Source organism: Pelophylax lessonae, assembly GCF_965119305.1.
Source record: "Pelophylax lessonae genome assembly, chromosome: 7".
In the NCBI taxonomy this organism is placed as follows: Eukaryota; Metazoa; Chordata; class Amphibia; order Anura; family Ranidae; genus Pelophylax; species Pelophylax lessonae.
Window position 1 is genome coordinate 116,101,975 of NC_138774.1, and position 21,796 is coordinate 116,123,770.

The window sequence follows — 21,796 nt, forward strand, 5'->3', positions numbered from 1 at the left end:
GATCAGCCACATTTTCCTCTAAGCCTACTCTGTATCAATTTCATCAGAATGCATGTGCTTCCATTGTGGAGACTCTTTAAAGGTAGAGTTAGGGACTGCAGATATCAGGGTGCCTTGGCGCAGCCTGCAGCTTACGCATGTATTTGCAAATGTGTGCAACTAAACCCCTGGTTTTAACGCATACTGTTAGACAGGTTAATTTGGCTGGTTGCTGGCTGGTTGGTAAGTAGTGACTGGAAATCCCTTCGTTTTTGATCTACTCTGTGAAGGGGAGCCCCCACTCACTTGGGTGGGGGGAAGGCTGCTGCAGTTCTCAAAGGTTTGGGTGGAATCGATCCAAGGCAACGAGGTTATCTTTACCATTTCGCAGGGATACAATCTGGAAATCGTGTGTTCCAGTATCCTTGGTTTATAGGTTGAGTATACAGTAATCCCCCGCTCCATCGCGGTTCAGTTTTTGCGGTCCCGGTAATTCGCGTTTTTTTTTGTAATGTTATTTTACTATATAAATCATTAAAAATGAAATATTTTTGTGTTTTTCACAGCTCTTGCTCTGTCTCTTAGTATCTTTTATGTGTTTAAATGAGTTTCTATTGTTTTAAAAGTGTGTTAAAAGACCTTAAAATGCTTTTACACGTACAGTGACAGTAAAAAAACATGCCTACAATGCATTTTAATAGGGTTTTTCTATTTCGCAGAATTTCACTTTTCGCGGCTGGGTCCGGAACGTAACCCCCGCAATGGAGGGGGGTTTACTGTACTGACAGATCCCCTAAAAAAGTCTCTTTCTGGCATTTGACCAGCTGAGGGCTCAAAGAGTGATAATAGAGGTTCCAGAGAATGAAAGGTTCAGGGGTTTTTTACTCAAATCTGTTCATAATCCCCAAACCAAGCGGGATGTGAGACCTATTCTGGATCTAAAAACTCTAAAACCAGTTTCTGAATGTTCGTGCTTTCCGCATTGAGTCAATTCATTTAGTCTTAGCCTCCCTGCAGGGAGAGAAATTTCTAGCATCCATAGTCATCAAGGATGCATATCTTCACTCGCCTATATTGCAGGCTCAGCAAAGGTTTCTACGCTTTGCAATAGAAAACCGACACTTTCAGTTTGTGGCCCTGCCTTTTGGGTTAGCCACAGCTCCAAGAGTGTTCACAAAGATCCTAGCGCCAGTATAGGCGGTTATAAAGTCAGAGGAATATTTGTAATAGGATATTTGGATGATCTATTACTAATAGATCGATCGGCTTCGTTTTTAAGCCGAAATGTCCTCCAGACAGTACAGTTCTTAGAATGTCTGGGTTGGATATTAAACTTGGCAAAGTCAGCATTACATCCGGTCCAGCTTCTTGAATATCTGGGTCTTCTTGTGGACACGGTACAGGCAACGATATTCTTGCCAACAAGAAGGGTCACAGACCTGAAGGATCTGGTTCGATCTGTGGTAAGGATGAGATATCCTTCTATAAGTCTTTGCATTATGTTACTAGGGAATTCCCTATGCTCAATTCCATACCAAACCCTTACAGAACAACATTCTGTCTACATGGACCGGAAAGGTTCAGTCTCTGGACTGGTCCATGTCTCTGGTACCAAGAGCACGTCAGTTTGAATTGGTGGTTGTTGACCAGATATCAGGAGAAGGGGAAATCCTTTCTTCCAGCGACCTGGAAAGTGGTGACTACAGATGCCAGGCTCTCCGTCTGGGGAGCGGTTCTGGAGGAACCCACTGTCCAGAGGATATGGTCTTGGGTAGAGAGACGTCTCCCCATCAACATTCTGGAAATCCGAGCAGTCAGTCGGGCTTGAAATACTGGATGTCCAGACTTTGGGATCACCTTGTCAGGGTGCAATCCGACAATGCCACAGCCATGGCTTATATCAACCATCAAGCAGGCACAAATTCAGTTAGCCCAAAAAGAGGTGGATATCATCCTATCCTGGGCAGAGAAGTTTGTGCCATGCCTGACAGCAGTTTTTATTCTTAGAATAGAGAGCTGTCAGGCAGATTTTTTGAGCCCGCAACAGATGTTTCTGGGGGAATGGTCCTTACATCCCAAGATTTATCAATCAATCTGCCTACGCTAGAGGGTCCCAGATGTACTGTAGATCTGTTGGCATCTAGGTTCAACAACAAATGAAAGAGGTTTGTGTCTAGGACCAAGGATCCACTCGGAGTCGGAGTGGATGCTTTGGTGACTCCTTGGGAGGAGTATTCCCTGATTTATACCTTCCCTCTGGTGCAGCTGATGCCACGTCTGGTGAGCAGGATCCAGCTAGAGGGAAACCAGTAATTCTGGTAGCTCCAGCTTGGTCAAGGAAGGTTTGGTATGCACAAATCCAAAGGTTGGCAGTGACGAGGCCTTGGGCTCTTCCACTGCGTCAAGACCTACTCTCGCAAGCTCCGATATTCCACCCTGCTGTACAGTCTGAAGGCTTGGCTATTGAAGCCTTTATCTTTAAGCAGCGAGGTGTACCTGGCCCTGCAGCTCAAGCGCTGATAAACACCAGGAAATGGCATGCTCGCAAATATATAATTGGGAGTATTCTAGCTTCCCTTCAAGCAGGGGTGGATAGGAAACTAGCCTTGAGCACTATTAAAGGGGCAAATTTCAGCCTTATCAGTTTTCTTCCAAGATTTGATCGCTTCCCATTCATTGCTTCAGACCTATGTCCGGGGAATAATGTTTTGCTTCTGCCTGTGAAGCCACCATTGTGTCCTTGGGACTTAAATTTGGTGTTGGCAGTGATACAGCCTTTTGAACCTCTGGGGCAGGTTCCCCTGGTTCTTTTGACCAGAAAACTGGTCTTTTTGATTGTGATCACTTCAGCTAGAAGGGTATCAGAAATAGCAGCTCTTTCTCGTAAAGAACCATTCTTGAGTTTCCATCAAGATAGGGTGATTCTACATCCACATCCAAGTTTTTTTGCCCAAGGTTGTGTCCGCCTTTCATTTGAATCAGGACATTATACTGCCTTCCTTTTTTCCAGATCTTCACTCAGAGGAGGAAATGTTATTGCATTCTCTTGCTGTAATGCCTGCACTAAGTTTTACCGAGAGCCTGTTTGTGCTGCCAGAAGGGCCCAGGAAAGGGTTGGCAGCATCTAAGTCTAGAGTTTCTCATTGGATTTGACAGGTTATTACCCAGGCGTATGGTTTAGAAGGGAAGGTTCCACCTTTTCCTTTAAAGGCACAATCTACCAGGGGAGTAGGTTCCTACTTGGGCACATCTCCATCAAGCCTCTATGGCTCAGGTTTGCAAGGCCGCGACCTGATTGTCGGTGCATACATTCACTCATTTTTATCGAGTGTATGTTGGGTCCCAGGAGGAATCTGCATTTGGCCACAGTGTTCTGCGGGCAGCAGTGTAATCCTTTTTTGTGGTCGGATGGAGGTATTTTCTGGTGTCCCCCCTCCCCTCAGATACATTGCTTTAGGACATCCCATATGTTATGATTTATGGCTCTGTGTCCCGTGATGTACGAAAAGAAAAATTGATTTTTTAATACAGACTTACCTGTAAAATCAATTTCTTGAAGTATGTCACGGGACACAGAGGTCCCTCCCATCTTCTATGGGGTCTTTATTGCTTGCTACAAAACTGAGGTGCTTCCTGTGTAGGAAGGATTATATAGGAGGGCATCCTTTCTGATTGGTTGCTGTATAAAGGTGGCTATATAACCTATGTTATGATTTATGGCTCTGTGTCTGTAATGTACTTCAAGAAATAAATTTTACAGGTAAGTCTGTATTAAAAAGTCAATTTTTTTAAAGCATTTCTTACACATTTTTTACGGCAGTGATGAAAATCCACTGATAGGGTGGCACTGATGAGCACTCATGGTTTGTGCACTGATGTGCACTATTGGGCACTGAGGAGCACTAATAGGGCACTGATGATCATTGTAGAGGCACTGATTATCACTGATGAGCACTGTAGTGGTACCGTATTTGCATTTTCTGCAGGAAAGCTGCACTTGAGGCACTCTTAGACTTTCCAGGATGACAATGACCCTAAGCACAAAGCCAAGTTGAGCCTCCAGTGGGTCAGCAGAAAAAGGTGGAGGTTCTGGAGTGACCATCAGTCTCCTGACCCATTATCGAGCCACTCTGGAAAGATCTTAAACGTGCGGTTCGTGCAAGACTACCAAAGACTTTGCATGACCTGGAGGCGTTTTGCCAAGACAAATAGGCAGCTATACCACCTTCAAGAATCTGAGGCCTCATAGACAACTATTACAAAAGACCCCACGCTGTCATTGATGTTAAAGAGAACAATAAACAGTATTAAGCACTAAGGGTGTACAGACTTTTGAACATGGGTCATTTCATTTGTTTACTTGTTGCCATATTTTTTTATGATTGTGACATTCTGTTATGACTTACAATTTACAATTAATACCATTATTTAAAAAAAAAAAAAAACGGGTGGATTTTGCCTACTCACTTTTCTTTAGAAATGGTATCAATTCTCCAAGGGTATGCAAACTTTTGAGCATAACTGTATATTTTGTAATTGATAGTGTGTTTTTTTTTTAAGTAGACATTCATGGGTATTAATTTACTTTTGTTTGACAGGCGATCCATATACTTCCGTGAGAAACTTCAGCTGCATTTGGTACTATTTGGAATATGTTCAATGCACCTGGCAGCCAGGACTAAATGCTCCTCCAAATGTCAACTACACCCTTATTTACTGGTTGGTATGAAAGGCTAGCAAGATTCAGCATTGACTTCAGTTTGCATGTTTATTAATCCCCCTCCAAGTGTCCACCCATAGAAACTAGATTTTATGAAAATCTGCGGTTGGGCACAAATGATACTTAAACAAAAAGATAATAAGGGTTGTTTGTTATACTTTCCTTCTTTATGATATTATATTTGCTATATTGTTTGAGAAATTGAGAATTTAAGATGCATTTTAAGCTCTCCACAAAGAAGATAGAGGCAGGATTAGCAAGATGGAAGTTTGCCTTTTTATGCTGTAAAGAGATACATTAGGTGTGTGTGTGTGTGTGTGTGTATATATATATATATATATATATATATATGTGTGTGTGTGTGTATATTGTGTGTGTGTATTAATATCTAATATATATTACTATATAATATATTTTTATACATTTTTTCATTTATTTCCATGCAGGAGTGGGGGAAAAATATGTAAACATCGAGAAGGGAATTTTTCACGGTCTAAACAGTAAGTTAAAGAACCAGATGATATGAGTGCAAGTACTTTAATCTTTTCTCCAGACGGGTGCAGTCAATTCCAATATAAACTTTAGGAATGAATATCGGTTTACGGCCACATCCCATTGCCTTCATCAAGTGTTCAGCAAGCACAATATATTTAAATGTATTAAAAATTACATCACATGATCAACCCAGCCCATGAAATCAGCAAACGCTTGTGGAATGTGTGCAAAGGTGCAAGTTACCCCTCTTATTAGCAGAGCAATTGGTGTTCTTCTTTTCTTATAAAACAAAGTAGTAAATACAAATTCCATAAATACTTATTTGCTAATAACATTCTTACACTGTCACCCATATTTCCCAAAAACAAAAAAATGCCATCATCAAAATTCAATCCCTTGGGATGTAAAGTTTAAAACAAATGTATCCGCTGTTTAAAACAAGGCACACCTTTCAAAACCTGAAATGTTCACTGAATAGGGGTATGTTCATTTTTGGTAAAGAGTCAAGGAACCAAATTCCATCTTTAAAGAAGAATTCCAGGTATTGATGTTTTTACATAGTTATGTTAGTCCAGCCTGGACCAACGTAACTATGTACAGTATATACCATACAGTACCTGTGGGATCTTCCTAGGTAGAGAAAAAAAAGTGTGTGGGGGGGGGGGGGAAGAGCATGGAAAAATAGGGGGATCAGGAAATACCAGGCTCTGGTAGCGAGGTATTCCAATAGCTCAAGATCCTAAGAACCAGGGTTGTCAAAGACAGGTGTTATCCCCTCAAGCAACTGCAGGAGGTCATCTCCTCCAAAAGGTAAACTGGCTAAGAGTCTAAGGAGACTAGCTTCTACAGGGACTCCGAGGAGGAATAATGGTCCCAGACCAAACAAAGGGTCCTACATTTTTCCCATGAGTCAATCTCTCATGCCGAACGCTCCTCCATCTGCATAATATCATTGATGATGTCAGCACATTGGGCAATGGAAGGAGTGGAAGAGGACATCCAGCAGGAGGAGACCAACTGACAAGCAGCAGAAAGAAATTATTGCAGCAAACTTGATTTTGAGGTTTATATGATCCTGACGAGATAGATAGATAAAGCTATGTGTGGCGCCGGAGCCAAGGACTCACCATAGATCTAGTTATAAATTGTAAAAACTTTGCGCCAAAAGGAGGAAAGCTTATCACATTCCCACCACATGTGCAGATACGTTCCCCTGGCTACATTGCATCTCCGACAGGTGTCACAAATCGTACTGAATATTCGAAGAAGCAAGTACAGTAATACCTTGGTTTGCGAGTAACCTGGTTTACGAGCATTTTAAAAGACGAGCAACATTTTTTTTTTTTTAATTTTGCCTTGATATGCGAGCAATATTACACTCACAATGTTAAAGTGGTTTAGCAATGTTAATATGGTTTAGTACAGTATAAGCATGCCATCCCCTCTGATAAATACATTATTTGTTCCTGTGCCTGTGCTGTAAAAAAATATGCAGAATATACCATACATCAGAGAGTCTCCTGGCACTCACGTGACTCCTCATCTCTCTGCTCTCCTCCCTGATGGGCGGGGCCAAGCACTCCTGCTGACATCAACAGGGGAGGAGGGGAGCAGAGAACCGAGGAGTCACGTGAGCACCGGGAAACGCTTTGATACAGTACTGTATAGGTAGAAATCTGCATTTTTTATATACAACACAGGCACGGGGACACATAATGCTATTTAATAGAGGGCACGGCATGCTTATACAGTTCTGTACTATAGATATGATAGCAGCATATCTTTATTTATACAAATAAATGGTTGTGGAATGAACCATTTCCATTATTTCTTATGGGGAAATTCACTTTGAAATATGAGTGCTCTGGATTACAAGCATGTTTCTGGAAGGAATAATGCTCACTAACCAATGTAATACTGTACTTTATAATTTTTTTTATATTATAGAGTAGAACTAGTGTTAGACAATTTATGAGTAAATGTAAAAGCTGCATGCCAGTCCTCAGTGATGATCTTGTGTCCCAAGTCCCTGGACCATTCTCTAGTGAATGTGGGTAAGGTCCCCTGAGATTTAGTTTGAATTAATTTATTCATGGTAGAGAGAGTGTGGTGGGGCACCCCTGAAGGGGAGCACAGTTCTTCAAATGTAGTAAAGGGTCTATGTACATGACCAGTGGAATGGAGAGACTTACAGTAGGAAGAAAGTTGAAATCTCGTTTGCCAATTTAAAGAGCCCCAGGCAGAAGTCGCCTGGGGTACAAAAATACCGGTGGACAAGTAGACATAGGACTTAGCCATGGGCCATTCATATTTATCATAGAAACCAAACAATAATGTATTAGATCTACTTGGAAGAGATAGGTTTATTTATTTTTATTTATTTATTTCAGGTACTTATATAGCGCTGTCAATTTACGCAGCACTTTACATATACATTGCACATTCACATCAGTCCCTACCCTCAAATAGCTTACAATCTAAGGTCCCTAACTCACATACATAGGTAGTGTCGTGGTTGGGATTCGAACCAGCGACCCTCTTGCTGCTAGGTGAAAGTGTTAACCACTACACCACTGTGCCGCCCAAAGGTTGTCAAATAGTGGGGGTGAGTGGGCTTGGTTTGGTTGACAATGAAAAGGGACCACGTGAATGGTTCCAGAGGCAAAGCGTGGCTCCCGTGAGAGGGGAAAGATTGGAGAGAGGACGGTAGGATTCACTATAGCCCCAGGGTAATGCGTGGACATCTACTGGAGACATATCTTGTTCAATCAGAGTAGAGGCTTTGGTGGGCACTTTATTTTTAATACTACATAATTATTATTTGCAATCAAATATACCCCTTAATTCAAAGATTTTACATTTATGAGGATATCTCAAGCTACCCTCTTACATTACGACACTGTGCAATGGACATGCAAGTATGCATGTTTTGTCTTATCCTGCCCAATAATATGGTAATCTGTTCACCCGAGTCTCCCTCATATACATCTGAGGTCACCTCCATATCTGCAGTAGTTACCTATAGTCTGTTCCCTACAGTAGGAGAACAATGGGCTCAAATCCCCTTACTTGTGGCATGCATGATTTCATCATATGCCAATCATTTTATACAGTAGAAGGAATACAATTATCATAGTTAGAATGTTCACAGTAGGGCCCTATTCATATCTGTCCGACGCATTTATGCATGTTTATATTCACACTTTTTGTACATTTGTTGTGCTACAACATAGTTAATAGGCTTCCCTATGTGCAACAAACACTCCAAGCTTCTGCACCTTTTTTGGGCAGTGAGCCTTGTATGTTTGTTTTTTATCCTTCGCTTTTTGATGCATTTTTTCGAGTGACAAAATGCACGCTAGCTGTGTTTGGGGTGTCATTAGGAAATAAGGGTGTTTCTGGGAACATGCATAGGTATGAATGGAGCTAAAGGGAGTTTGCTCTCATCCCAATGTTCTACTACAGTAGTGATATCTATTCTAGATATCTATAATATCTATTTGGCACATAGAGGAGAGATTTAGACAAAGAGATTCAGACAAATAACTGATTACCAATGTTCATATACTGGGTATAAGATGACAGGGCATGTATCTCTGCATGGCCTGTGCATGGTGTGATAATATGATTAAGGGGAGTAATGTGAGACATAGTCATACTGGAAAAATCTATTGAGGGAGCTAACGTTTTTACCCATAGTTTCTACTCAGACTGGACTACTATGTCTTCCTTTTGTTTATCTCCATTACATTGTGGTTTATTGGATTTAGTAGTTTAAATAACATTTGTTTTATTTCAGTGTAGCTCAGATGAAGTGACGAGCAGTGCATTTCTGGCAAGATGAACAGGTATTTTCTGTACTTGCTTGGAAATGAATGCAGTCCCCATCCAAGAACTGGTAAATTGCAATCTATTACATTTTTGCTCTTGTATTTTGCTATGCTGTAATATCTTTTTGGTCAAACATTTACTATAATGTGTTTCTGTTTCTCATTACACTCTTGGTTTTAGGTTTCATGATTTATTACCTACAGGGAGTTCCTGCTCTAACTATACCTATAGCAATGGAATTCCTACCGGATGCCAGTTTAAATTTCAAGAACCGTTTTCTAACTTCTGCAAACTGGTAACAGCGGTGTCAGACTGGTCAAAGGAAGTCAAGCCATATTTCTACTATGTGTTCGTCAATAACATAGGTATGTTTAACTGAAGACACAAAATAGATGTCTCATTATGCATGTCCCTGTTATAAAGTTCTAGATACTAAACACACATTACTAATCAGCATGTAAGCTCGAAGCCTTGTACAGAATGTCAGGTAAGCTTCCTCATTCCTATCCTCAAAACTGTGTCAGTTGACAGCTTAAAGGGGAACTAAACTTACCTGCTCTCTAGCTCCCTTGTCTCCGATGCTCATCTCCAGGACTTCTCCAGAGCCTCTCCCATCCTCTAAAACTCCCTACCCCAATCTGTCAGGCTATGTCCTACTCTATCCACTTTTAGGCAAAACTCATCTCTTTAGGGAAGCTTATCATGCATTCAGATAATAACCAAATCTTCTATTTCTCCCATCAGTTCATCCATCACAGTTATCATCTTTTTGCTCCACTAGCCCTTCCTTTTTAAATTGTAAGCTCCCTTGTATTGTTGCTGTATTGTCTCCCTTTATATTGTAAAGTTGTGCACTGTATAAATCCTGTATAATAAAAATAATCTCCTCTAGCGGTCCCAGGCCTATTGGCAGCACCAGCAACTTTGCCAGCGCTGGATGACATAACACTTGTTCATGTACAGGAGTCAGTCATTGGCACACAGGGACAATGCCAGCGATGTAAGCTGCAGAAGACTGCGATCCTGCAGCTAGGCATATTTTATTGCATGTCTTTCTACGATAATAGCTCACCTGTTGGTAGTCTGTTCTGCTTCAACAAGTAGTTCTGCTTCAACTCCCAACTGCCCACTTGCCAACTGTCCCAGATTTTCTGCAGCAAAAGAAGCAGTATCAAAAAAATGGCTAGACCCAGAAAGACCTACATTAAGGGAATGGTTTAAAAGAATCAATTATTGACATAATATGGAGTACTTGAGTAGTAGAGAAGAAAACTGGATATACAATTTTTCTGGATTTTGGGAAAAGTGGCTAGACTTTTAAAAAACAATAAATATGTAAAGAATTATGTGGCGGTGTAGGAAGTCGGAAAGGTGAGGGGGGAGGGAAGCGTCTGGCATAGGAGGGTGGGGGAGGGGGAATGAGGGATAAGGGAAAATAGTAATATGTAGTTGTTGTAGATATGCAAATCTTTTTAACAATATTTGTATATTAAAAATAAATACAATTTAAATATAAAAATGAATTAAAGTGAATGAAGGCCCTTGCACATATGTGCAGATACTGCTATAAAACACATACAGTAGTTTCAATACCATACCATGTGCTTTATTTTAGCGATTGCTATCTGTTTGTAAATTGTCTTAACCAATTTGTATTTTTTTATTTTTTTTTAGCAAAATTAAAGCCTCCAGTCATAAAAAGTGCCTACCGCACTTCAAATGACAGTATACACATCAGCTGGAATGACACGGAAGTGCATAAAGAAGTGCTACATGAAGTCCTAGTACAAAAATCCAGTAGAGAAATCCATGAAAACTACAAGGTATGACATTTTTTTCCAGTGGTTCTTAAAAAAAATGCTAAAAATGGTTAAAATCTATTTTTTTTGGACAGAAGTAAACATGCAAGCTGCTTTAGCAAAAACGAAAGATATTCCAAGTTAAAATAACAAATGCTGAACTCCAAGGCAGACAGCTAAATACATAAGGGAGAGCTTTTTTTTTGCCTGTCAAAGGATTTTTATTCCTGTACATCCAAGTTTTTCTTTATCGTTCGTCGACAGACGCAGCTCCTTATCTTCATGACTCATAATGTAAGGCTCCTCCTTCTAGGAATAGGCACTAGGCAGGAAAAAAAAACCGTAACAACGCCTATGGGGACTGTCCCTGCAGGCATAATCCCTTAGACTCTGCTATCATGAAACAGTTTGTTCTACCTAGTGTTAGGAATAGGACCTAGCTCCCTAGCTCTCTTTGCTGTAACAGGGAAAGTTTTGTGACTTTTTATTTTTTAACTAGTTCGTTCCCGAGGACCAAGATCCAGAGGAACTACAAGCAACAGTTGGTTGAGGTTTCGCACTAAATAATCTAGATTCTTAAGGTCTCTCAGCCTTGCCAGTGAGCGTGAGCAGGTTATAGTCCAGAACTAGGCCTCGCCACGACAGTGCCCCTTTGGATGGGGACGAGCCTGTGAGTGGGCAGTCTAGCTGGGACGCATCGCCCTGGAATGCCTTGAGTCACAGCTTCCCCTTTACTGACAGCCCCCACCCTGGGTGGGAGGTTATCTGAGTGGCGCCCATCTGGTACCATGGTATGGTGAGTAAAATTGTTCCCCCCCGAACACCCTTGGCGGTCGCGGGGTGGGCGTGGGCCCCTCCCTGTAATGTTCGAACTTTAGGGGCTCCCTCGGTTCCCTGGCCCCCCCAGAGGACTAATCTGGTGTATCCTTTGGCATTTCCCTACCCCTAGCAGGTTTTACCCTGGGGGGGGGGGGGCAGTAATAATTCAGCCATTATGGTGCTTATTTGAGGAGGGTGGATTGTCCTGGATGGGTCCCTTGCTAGGGACCTTTAGCTGCCTATTGTTCTTGGCCCCCTTTGGGAGGTTCTGGAGACTGCATGGCGCCCCTTGGGGGCAGCCATTTTGCCGTGGTTCATGATCTCTTTATTCGCATTCGTTTGCATGGACAGCCATTTTCTATACTTCCCCATTGAGAATGTATGAGCGGCCATTTTCTTGAGGTCCATGGGATGGACAGGCATGCGGGATGGCTTGTAATGATAGAGGCAGAGCTTCTTCCTCTTCCTGTGCAGACAGTGTTAGTTTCGTTTTTACACTGATCAGGCTGGATGTTTCTCTGTGGTCTGGTAGCGTTCCTGGGCTTCCCTGTGGGTTTGTTCTTCTTGAGCTCTGCTATTATTACATAATAATCAGGGATTGTGAATCTGCAGTAATATCAGTGGGACCGCATTTTTTGCGGTCTTAAAGGGACATTACACAAAAGTTTTTTTATTTGAGCAATGGAGTCCCAGGATAAAAATTCCCCTGCAGAACCCTTGGAAGCAACTGTGGGACCCTCTGAGTCACAGTCGCAGCCAGAAATTGCAGTTTTTTTGCAAAGCCTGATGTCAAAAGTGATTTTTGTAATTTCTGGTGCTGCCAGCCGCAAATGCCCTCCGCCCTCACCTCCATTGGCAGGGTCTTCGGATTCTGAGACAGATATGGTCTTCGCGGACGCAGACCACCTTGAGGGGTTGGTGTCTTCACATTCTGACGGTGAAGAGGACCTGTTCTCATCAGCCGCCGCGCGGGAACGCGCATTGGTGGAAGCCATGCTAGTTTCTGTGCGGGAAGCCCTTAAATTGGCTGATTAGAAAAAAAGTTGGGTTCCCCTAGTAGCGGGACTTTACAGGCAATCACCCATCAAAAAGATATACTCAAATTGTCATCAAAAATCCAAATTTATTAAACTACAATTGTAATAACAGAGTAATGCATAATAGAAAAGGATTAAAAACAATAACAGATTAAATACATGTGGCTATGAGGTTACATCACTAATGGAGAGCTGGTGAGAGGCGTGAACTGTAAAGTCCCGCTACTAGGAGAACCCAACTTTTTGTCTAATATTATATTGGGGATGTTGGCAATACCCATCCAGACTCCATGATCCGAACAAACAATATACCTAAAATTGGCTGATGAACCTACAGCGTCAGATATGCAGGTGTCTTTTGGCTCCCGCAAATCCTGTAAATCGGGTAAGGTGTTTCCTTGTCCAGAAATGTTTCATACTATTGTGGATGGACAATGGCGACGCATTAAGCACAAGTTGGTGGTGCCTAAGCGTTTTGCATGCCGTTATCCTTTTGCGGAGGCGGTGTCCAATAGGAGGATTGTACCACCGAAAGTGGATTCTCCGGTGGGCAGGTTAAATAAAGAGACTCTGGTACCGGTGGAAGAGTCTCCAACCGTTCCAGGTCCCGTGGATAGACAGATGGAATCCCTTTCCCACCATATACATGTGGTAGCAGGTCACATGTTAAAAGCTACCTTTGTGAATGTTTTAGTACCACAGACTGCTACTGAATTGGTGAAGTTACTGAAAAGTAACTTGGAAATGGCACAGCTTCCCCCTGCGGTACTGAAACGAATAGACCAGTTGACCTAAGCCCTGGTGTTCATGTGTGATACGTCCCTTGACTCAGCTTTGTTGGTGGCCAGGAGGTCAGCAGTGAGGGATTTCTATTAGGTGCATGGTATGGCTGAAATGCTGGTCGGTTGACCAGGCTTCTAAAAAGGCCTTGACTGATCTTCCTTTTACAGGGGAGAGGCTGTTTGGATCCTCCCTGGATGAGTTGATTAAAGGTATCACGGGGGGGGGGGGGGTAAGAGCACTAATCTGCCCCAATCCTCTAAGGGCAAGGCACCGCGTACTAGGCGGGGCTTTCTTTACTGCTCACAAACGTCTTTATCGTGCCACTGGGTCGCAAGAAAAAGGTAAACCGTTTAGGTCTTCTGGGGGTTCCAAGAAGCCATGGTCGGGAAAATCTAGGTCCGTCCAATCTGGACCTGCAGACAAGTCCTTGGCTGCATGAAGGGGCGCCCGAGTCTGGGGAGGGGGGACGTCTTGGATTCTTTCAGGAACCCTGAACCTCCTTGATTTAGGACAAATGGGTTCACAAACTGATCCGATTAGGATACAAGATCGAATTCCAGTCTCGTCCATCGGACAGATTCTTCCCGTCCAATCTTCAATTATACCCAGTCCGGTTAAAGGACTTGCAAGGGGCGGTACACGACTTGCTGTCGCAAGGAGTGATTGTGCCGATTCCCACTCAGGAATGTTTTCAGGGGTTTATTCAAACCTATTCACCGTGCCCAGTAAAGAAGGCAAGGTGCATCCCATCCTGGATCTCAAGGCCCTGAACTGCTTCGTGCGGGTACAGAGGTTTCAGATGAATTCCATACGCACGGTAGAAGCATCTCTGCATCAGGGAAATTTCTAAGCCTCCATAGATATCAAAGATGCATATCTACACATCAGTAGGTGGCAGAGGAGCATTATCAATTTGTGGCGTTACCCTTTGGTTTCGCCTCCGCCCCCAGAGTGTTTACTGAACTGACCGGTAGATACTCAATTGATATATATATATATATATATATATATATATATATATATATATATATATATATATATATATATATATATATATATACATACATTCAGTGCCTTGCGAAAGTATTCGGCCCCCTTGAACTTTGCAACATTTTGATTTAAGGCTTCAAAAATAGATATAAAACTGTAATTTTTTGTGAGGAATCAACAACAAGTGGAACACAATCATGAAGTGGAATTCAATTTATTGGATATTTCAACCTTTGTTAACAAATAAAAAACTGAAAAATTGGGCGTGCCAAATTATTCAGCCCCTTTACTTTCAGTGCAGCAAACTCTCTCCAGAAGTTCAGTGAGGATCTCTGAATGATCCAATGTTGACCTAAATGACTAATGATGATAAATAGAATCCACCTGTGTGTAATCAAGTCTCCGTATAAATGCACCTGCAATGTGATAGTCTCAGAGGTCCATTTAAAGCGCAGAGAGCATCATGAAGAACAAGGAACACACCAGGCAGGTCTGAGATACTGTTGTGGAGAAGTTTAAAGTCGGATTTGGATACAAAAAGATTTCCCAAGCTTTAAACATCCCAAGGAGCACTGTGCAAGCGATAATATTGAAATGGAAGGAGTATCAGACCACTGAAAATCTACGAAGACCTGGCCGTCCCTCTAAACTTTCAGCTCATACAAGGAGAAGACTGATCAGAGATGCAGCCAAGAGGCCCATGATCACTCTGGATGAACTGCAGAGATCTACAGCTGAGGTGGGAGACTCTGTCCATAGGACAACAATCAGTCGTATACTGCACTATTCTGGCCTTTATGGAAGAGTGGCAAGAAGAAAGCCATTTCTTAAAGATATCCATAAAAAGTGTTGTTTAATGTTTGCCACAAGCCACCTGGGAGACCATACCAAACATGTGGAAGAAGGTGCTCTTGTCAGATTAAACCAAAATCGAACTTTTTGGCAACAATGCAAAACGTTATGTTTGGCGTAAAAGCAACACAGCTCATCACCCTGAACACACCATCCCCACTGTCAAACATGGTGGTGGCAGCATCATGGTTTGGGCCTGCTTTTCTTCAGCAGGGACAGGGAAGATGGTTAAAATTGATGGAAAGATGGATGGAGCCAAATACAGGACCATTCTGGAAGAAAACCTGATGGAGTCTGCAAAAGACCTGAGACTGGGACGGAGATTTGTCTTCCAACAAGACAATGATCCAAAACATAAAGCAAAATCTACAATGGAATGGTTCACAAATAAACATATCCAGGTGTTAGAATGGCCAAGTCAAAGTCCAGACCTGAATCCAATCGAGAATCTGTGGAAAGAACTGAAAACTGCTGTTCACAAACACTCTCCATCCAACCTCACTGAGCTTGAGCAGTTTTGCAAGGAGGAATGGGCAAATATTTCAGTCTCTCGATGTGCAAAACTGATAGAGACATACCCCAAGCGACTTACAGCTGTAATCGCAGTAAAAGGTGGCGCTACAAAGTATTTACTTAAGGGGGCTGAATAATTTCCCACGCTCCAATTTCAAATTTCAGTTTTTTATTTGTTAAAAAAGTTTGAAATATCCAATAAATTTCGTTCCACTTCATGATTGTGTCCCACTTGTTGTTTCTTCACAAAAATTACAGTTTTATATCTTCATGTTTGAAGCCTGAAATGTGGCAAAAGGTCGCAAAGTTTAAGGGGGCCGAATACTTTCGCAAGGCACTGTATATAGACCTCAAAGTATGGTCTATACTGAACTGACCGATTGATGCCTATACAGTGTGTATATATATATATATATATATATATATATATATATATATATATATATATATATATATATATATATATATAGGGCAATTGAGTATCTGTCAGTTTATATATATCTGTTCAGTACAGACCATACATTGATATCTATCTATCTATCTATATATATATATATATATATATATATATACAAAAAAGTTGGGACAAATTGTGAGTTAAAAAAGGAATGGACTAATTTGCAAATCTCATAAACGTATATTTTATTCACAATATAATATAGATAACATATCAAATGTTGAAAGTGAGACATTTTGAATTGTCATGCCAAATATTGGCACATTTTGGATTTCATGAGAGCTAAACATTCCAAAGAAGTTAGGACGGGTAGCAATAAGAGGCCGGAAAAGTTAAATGCACATATATGGAAGAGCTGGAGGACCAATTTGCAACTTATTAGGTCAATTGGGAACATGATTGGGTATAAAAAGAGCCTCTCAGAAGTCAAGATGGGCAGAAGATCACCAATTCCCCCTATGCTGCGGCGAAAAATAGTGGAGCAATATCAGAAAGGAGTTTCTCAGAGCAAAATTGCAAAGAGTTTGAAGTTATCATCATCTACAGTGCATAATATCATCCAAAGATTCAGAGAATCTGCAGCAATCTCTGTGCGTAAGGGTCAAGGCCGGAAAACCATACTGGATGCCTGTGATCTTCTGGCCCTTAGACGGTACTGCATCACATACAGGAATGCTACTGTAAATGGAAATCACAACATGGGATCAGGAATACTTCCAGAAAACATTTTCGGTGAACACAGTCCACCGTGCCATTCGCCATTACCGGCTAAAACGCTATAGGCCAATAAAGAAGCCATATCTAAACATGATCCAGAAGCGCAGGCGTTTTTTCTGGGCCAAGGCTCATTTAAAATGGACTGTGGTAAAGTGGAAAACTGTTCTGTGGTCAGACGAATCAAAATTTGAAGTTTTTTTTTTGAAAACTGGGACGCCATATCATCCGGACTAAAGAGGACAAGGACAACCCAAGTTGTTATCAGCGCTCAGTTCAGAAGCCTGCAACTCTGATGGTATGGGGTGGCATGAGTGCATGTGGCATGGGCAGCTTACACATGTGGAAAGGAACCATCAATGCTGAAAGATATATCCAAGTTCTAGAACAACATATGCTCCCATCCAGACGTCGTCTGTTTCAGGGAAGACCTTGCATTTTCCAACATGACAATGCCAGACAACATACTGCATCAATTACAACATCATGGCTGCATAGAGGAAGGATCCGGGTACTGAAATGGCCAGCCTGCAGTCCAGATCTTTCACCCATAGAAAACATTTGGCGCATCATAAAGAGGAAGGTGCGACAAAGAAGACCTAAGACGGTTGAGCAACTAATAGCCTGTATTAGACAAGAATGGGACAACATTCCTATTCCTAAACTTCAGCAACTTGTCTCCTCAGTCCCCAGACGTTTGCAGACTGTTATAAAAAGAAGAGGGGATGCCACACAGTGGTAAACATGGCCTTGTCGCAACTTTTTTGAGATGTGTTGATGCCATGAAATTTAAAATCAACTTATTTTTCCCTTTAAAATTATACATTTTCTCAGTTTAAACATTTGATATGTCATCTATGTTGTATTCTGAATAAAATATTGAAATTTGAAACTTCCACATCATTACATTGTGTTTTTATTCACAATTTGTACAGTGTCCAAACTTTATTGGAATCGGGTTAGTGTATGTATATATACCATATATTGATATCTCTATAGATATATAGGCCACTTGAGTATATATCAGGCCATTCAGTATCTATCAGTCAGTTCAGTACATATCAGCAGTGCAATATATATATATATATATATATATTGATCAATTAGTAATAAAACCCCCCCCAAAATCCACATGTCTGAAAGGCCAACAAGGAGAGGCAGACGCTCACAAGCCACAAAAAGAGGGCAAGTAGCCTCTGTGTCCACAGTGAAAAATGGTGGTCACAGACATGGTGCATCCTCTGCAGGTGGGGCACGCCCGTCCTTTCTTTCCCCTACTGGCCGTGTTATTCAGCCACAACATGCAGAAGAGTTGGTGGAGTGGATAAATAAGCCGTCCTCATCCTCCTCGTCCTCTGACACCCAGGCTCATACTAGTTTGCCCTCCACTGCAGCTGCCAAAGCAGCCTGTTCCACAGGCTCCTTCTCCACAGCTACTCCTTCTGTCGCCCCACCATCATGCACGGAGGAGTCACCTGAACTATTCGATCATAGTGTTAGTGACATGCTGCGGGAGAATGCGCAGCAATTTGAATGCTGTGATGTTGGTTCCCAGGTTGATGAAGGGAATAACGTGAGCCTAGAGAAAGGGGGTGACAATGACGGACAAAAAACTAGCGGTCATGTTCCCACAGCTGCAGCATACTGCCAAGTGTGCTCCAGTGAAGAGGGGGGAGGGGATGATGAGGTCACTGACTGTATTTGGGTGCCTGACAGGATAGAGGAGGAAAGTGAGGGGGAGGAGGTTGAGGCACAACTCCAACGAGGCAGGATGTACTCCAGGGGCCGCCATAGGAGTAGCCAACCTATTGCATCATAACACAGAGCTCCACAGGTGCTGCAAACTCCCTGCAGACTTCCAAAAGATCATTAATGTGGACTTTTTTCAACACATGTAAAGTAGACTGAAGCATTGCTGTTTGCTACATCTGTCTGAAGCGGATCAAGCATGGCTAGAACACCAGCCACTTGGGCACCACATGCTTCACAAGACATATGACGACCTGCCATGCAGTCCGTGAAAGAGCACCTGAAAGAGCCACAAGATAAAAACAAGCATACTTCACCTTGCTCCTCATCTGGGATTTCTAACCCTACTATACCTCATGTCTTCTCAAAAACCTGCATTGAGAGGGATGATATAGCAATGAGTGCCACAGATACTTGCACCCAATCTGCTAGCAGTACACCACTGCTTGAGTTGAACAGAAGGCAAATTGCACTACCCCAGTTGCTGAACTGTAGAAAGAAATACTGTCCCAGCTATCCACATGCTCAGCGTCTTAATGCTAGCTTGGCCAAATTGCTAGCACTACAACTGCAGCCCTTTCATCTGGTAGACTCGGCTCCCTTTTGCAAATTTTTGGAATGTGCTGCACCACAGTGGCAGGTTCCAAAAAGACATTTATTTTCACGTAAGGCCATTCCGGCTCTCTACCATGGAAGGTATGTGGAAGGTAGTGTTTTGGCCTCGTTGTACAGAGCAGTCAGCAGGAACACATTACTGCTGACTCTTGGTCCAGCAGGCATGGACAGGAACATTACATTTCCTTCATGGCGCACTGGGTAACTTTGCTGGCACCTGGGAAGGATGCAGGACAGGGTTCAGTGCTGCAGCTTGTTTATCAACCATGCCTTCCTTCAAAAAGCTGGTGCTGGTTGTGCCACATCTGGCTACTCCACCACCTCCTCCTCTTCTTCCTCGATGTCCTCTTCTGCTGAATTGTCCTCTGAAGCAGCAGTGCTCCCTAAGCCTTCAAGGGGCTACGCAAGCAGTCAGGCTAAAAGATGACATGCAGTGCTTCAGTTGGTCTGTCTAGGGGATAGGAGTCACACCTGAGCAGAGATTCTGTCAGCTCTGCAGGGGCAGGCTCAGAGATGGTTGACCCCATGACAGCTTGTGCCAGGAATGTTTGTATGTGACAATGGCACCAACCTTCTCTCCGCCCTCTGGCAGGGACACTTGACACATGTTCCATGCTAGGCACATGTCCTGAATCTGGTGGGTCAGCATTTCTTGACCAGGTACCTGGCCTTCCAAGATTTCCTGAGGCAGGCCAGAAAAGTCTGTGGCCATTTCCGGCGTTCATACAATGCCAGTGCTCAGCTATCTGACATTCAACGGGAATTCAACCTGTCTACCGACCGCCGCATATGTGACATGCTCACCAGGTGGAACTCATCATTGGCAATGCTGCAGCAGCTGCACATGCAGCAGAGGGCCATCAATGAGTAGCTGTGTGAGTATGGCACAAGGACAGGCTCAGGGGAGCTTGGCTTTTTTTCACCACTGCAGTGGCTTTGGATAAAGGATTCATGCACCGTCCTGTCACCATTTGAGGAGGCCACAAGGATGGTGAGCCAAGAATGATGCATGCATCAGTGACACTATCCCTCTGGTCTACCTGCTGGGGCACACGCTTTGTGGAATCATGGACAGGGCACTTGATTGAACAGCGGGAGGAAGAGGAGGACTTCCTCACAAGGCCCCCTTTATGCAGATATCATGCCTGCAGGGACACAAAACACACAGGAGGAAGAGGAGGATGAGGATTGTGGCAGCATGGATGTAGAGGACAGCATACAGCAGTCTTCAAGGGATGGTTTTCATTCCCCAGAAACCCCAGCATTTGTACGTGGTTGGGGAGAGGTTGCTTCTGATAATGTCATCCTTAGTGACCCAGAGGACTCAGAAACTCATTGCCTCCTCAAACTTATGTTGCATGAGCTCCCTGATTCTGCAAAGCCTGTGAAAGTACCTGAGGATTCGTGCTATCAAGGAGAGGGATAATTACTGGTTCGCAACCCTTCTTGATCCACAAGAATCCTGATACCACAAGGGTAAAGTTGCAGAGCTCATCCTGCCTTTGCAGAAGGAGCAGAGGATGAAACATCTTGAGGTTGCCTTGAAAAAAAGTTTGTTTAACACCTTTCCAGACACTGGGTGGTTAACATTCTCTGGATGTGTTTCTGAGGCATTGTTCAGCCAAAGGAGGAGCGGTGGAGCGGATGGCTGGCTGACCGATGCCTTTAAACAGTTCTCAGCAGTAGGTTTAAGCAACCATCGGCAGCATCTTCATCATATGGTGCATGATTATCTAGGGGCAAGAGCAGACTTGGAGACCTTTCCAACTGAGCAGCCACTGGGTTACTTGGTCTTGAGGATGGACCACTGGCCAGAACTTGCTCAATGCAATGGAGCTACTGGCCTGTCCTGCTTCCAGCGTGCTTTTCGAATGGACATTGAGTGCTGCTGGAGATTTTGTGACGGACAAAAGAGTGTGTCTATCCACAGACTCTGTTGACCAACTGACTTTTATCAAAATGAATCAGTTCTGGATCAACAGCAGCTATCAAGCCCCTGATGCTGATGTAACTGATTGAATTTACTAGGGGTCTGCCATCCCTTGAAGACTGCATATGCTGACTATCCTATTCCTCAACCTTGATTCTGCTAGCTTCCAACAATGTTTTTGGTTTAGGTCACCACCAACCCCCCAAGGCCCAGTTTTTCTGCACTTGTATGACAGGTGCATACAATTAAATTTTCGTATGTTATTTTTAACAGCAGGCCCTGTCCCGATGCCCTGCACCCAGCAAGAGTAACTGTGAAGGGTTACGGTGTCCAGGCACCACCAGCACCAAAGGCCCAATTTTCTACACCAGTATGACAAGTACATGTGAATTCAAATTTGTATGGAATTCTTACCAGCACGTCCCGTTCTGGCACCACCAACACCAAAGGCCCAATTTCAGTTTCAGTTAATACCAACCTTCCAGGTACCCATCACTCCAGCAGGTTTGCATA

At 42.9% G+C, this 21,796-nt stretch overlaps 1 protein-coding gene across 1 annotated transcript in view; it reads left to right on the forward strand.

Moving 5' to 3' along the window:
- The window catches only part of LOC309560528 (interleukin-13 receptor subunit alpha-1-like), a 142,302-nt gene that overhangs the window by 89,143 nt on the left and 31,363 nt on the right, over nt 1–21,796 (forward strand). The window contains exons 4-6 of the mRNA XM_082264159.1: nt 4,578–4,698; nt 9,206–9,390; nt 10,700–10,848. Of these exons, the coding sequence (XP_082120285.1) occupies nt 4,578–4,698; nt 9,206–9,390; nt 10,700–10,848 (455 nt within the window). The remainder of the gene's footprint in view (nt 1–4,577; nt 4,699–9,205; nt 9,391–10,699; nt 10,849–21,796) is intronic.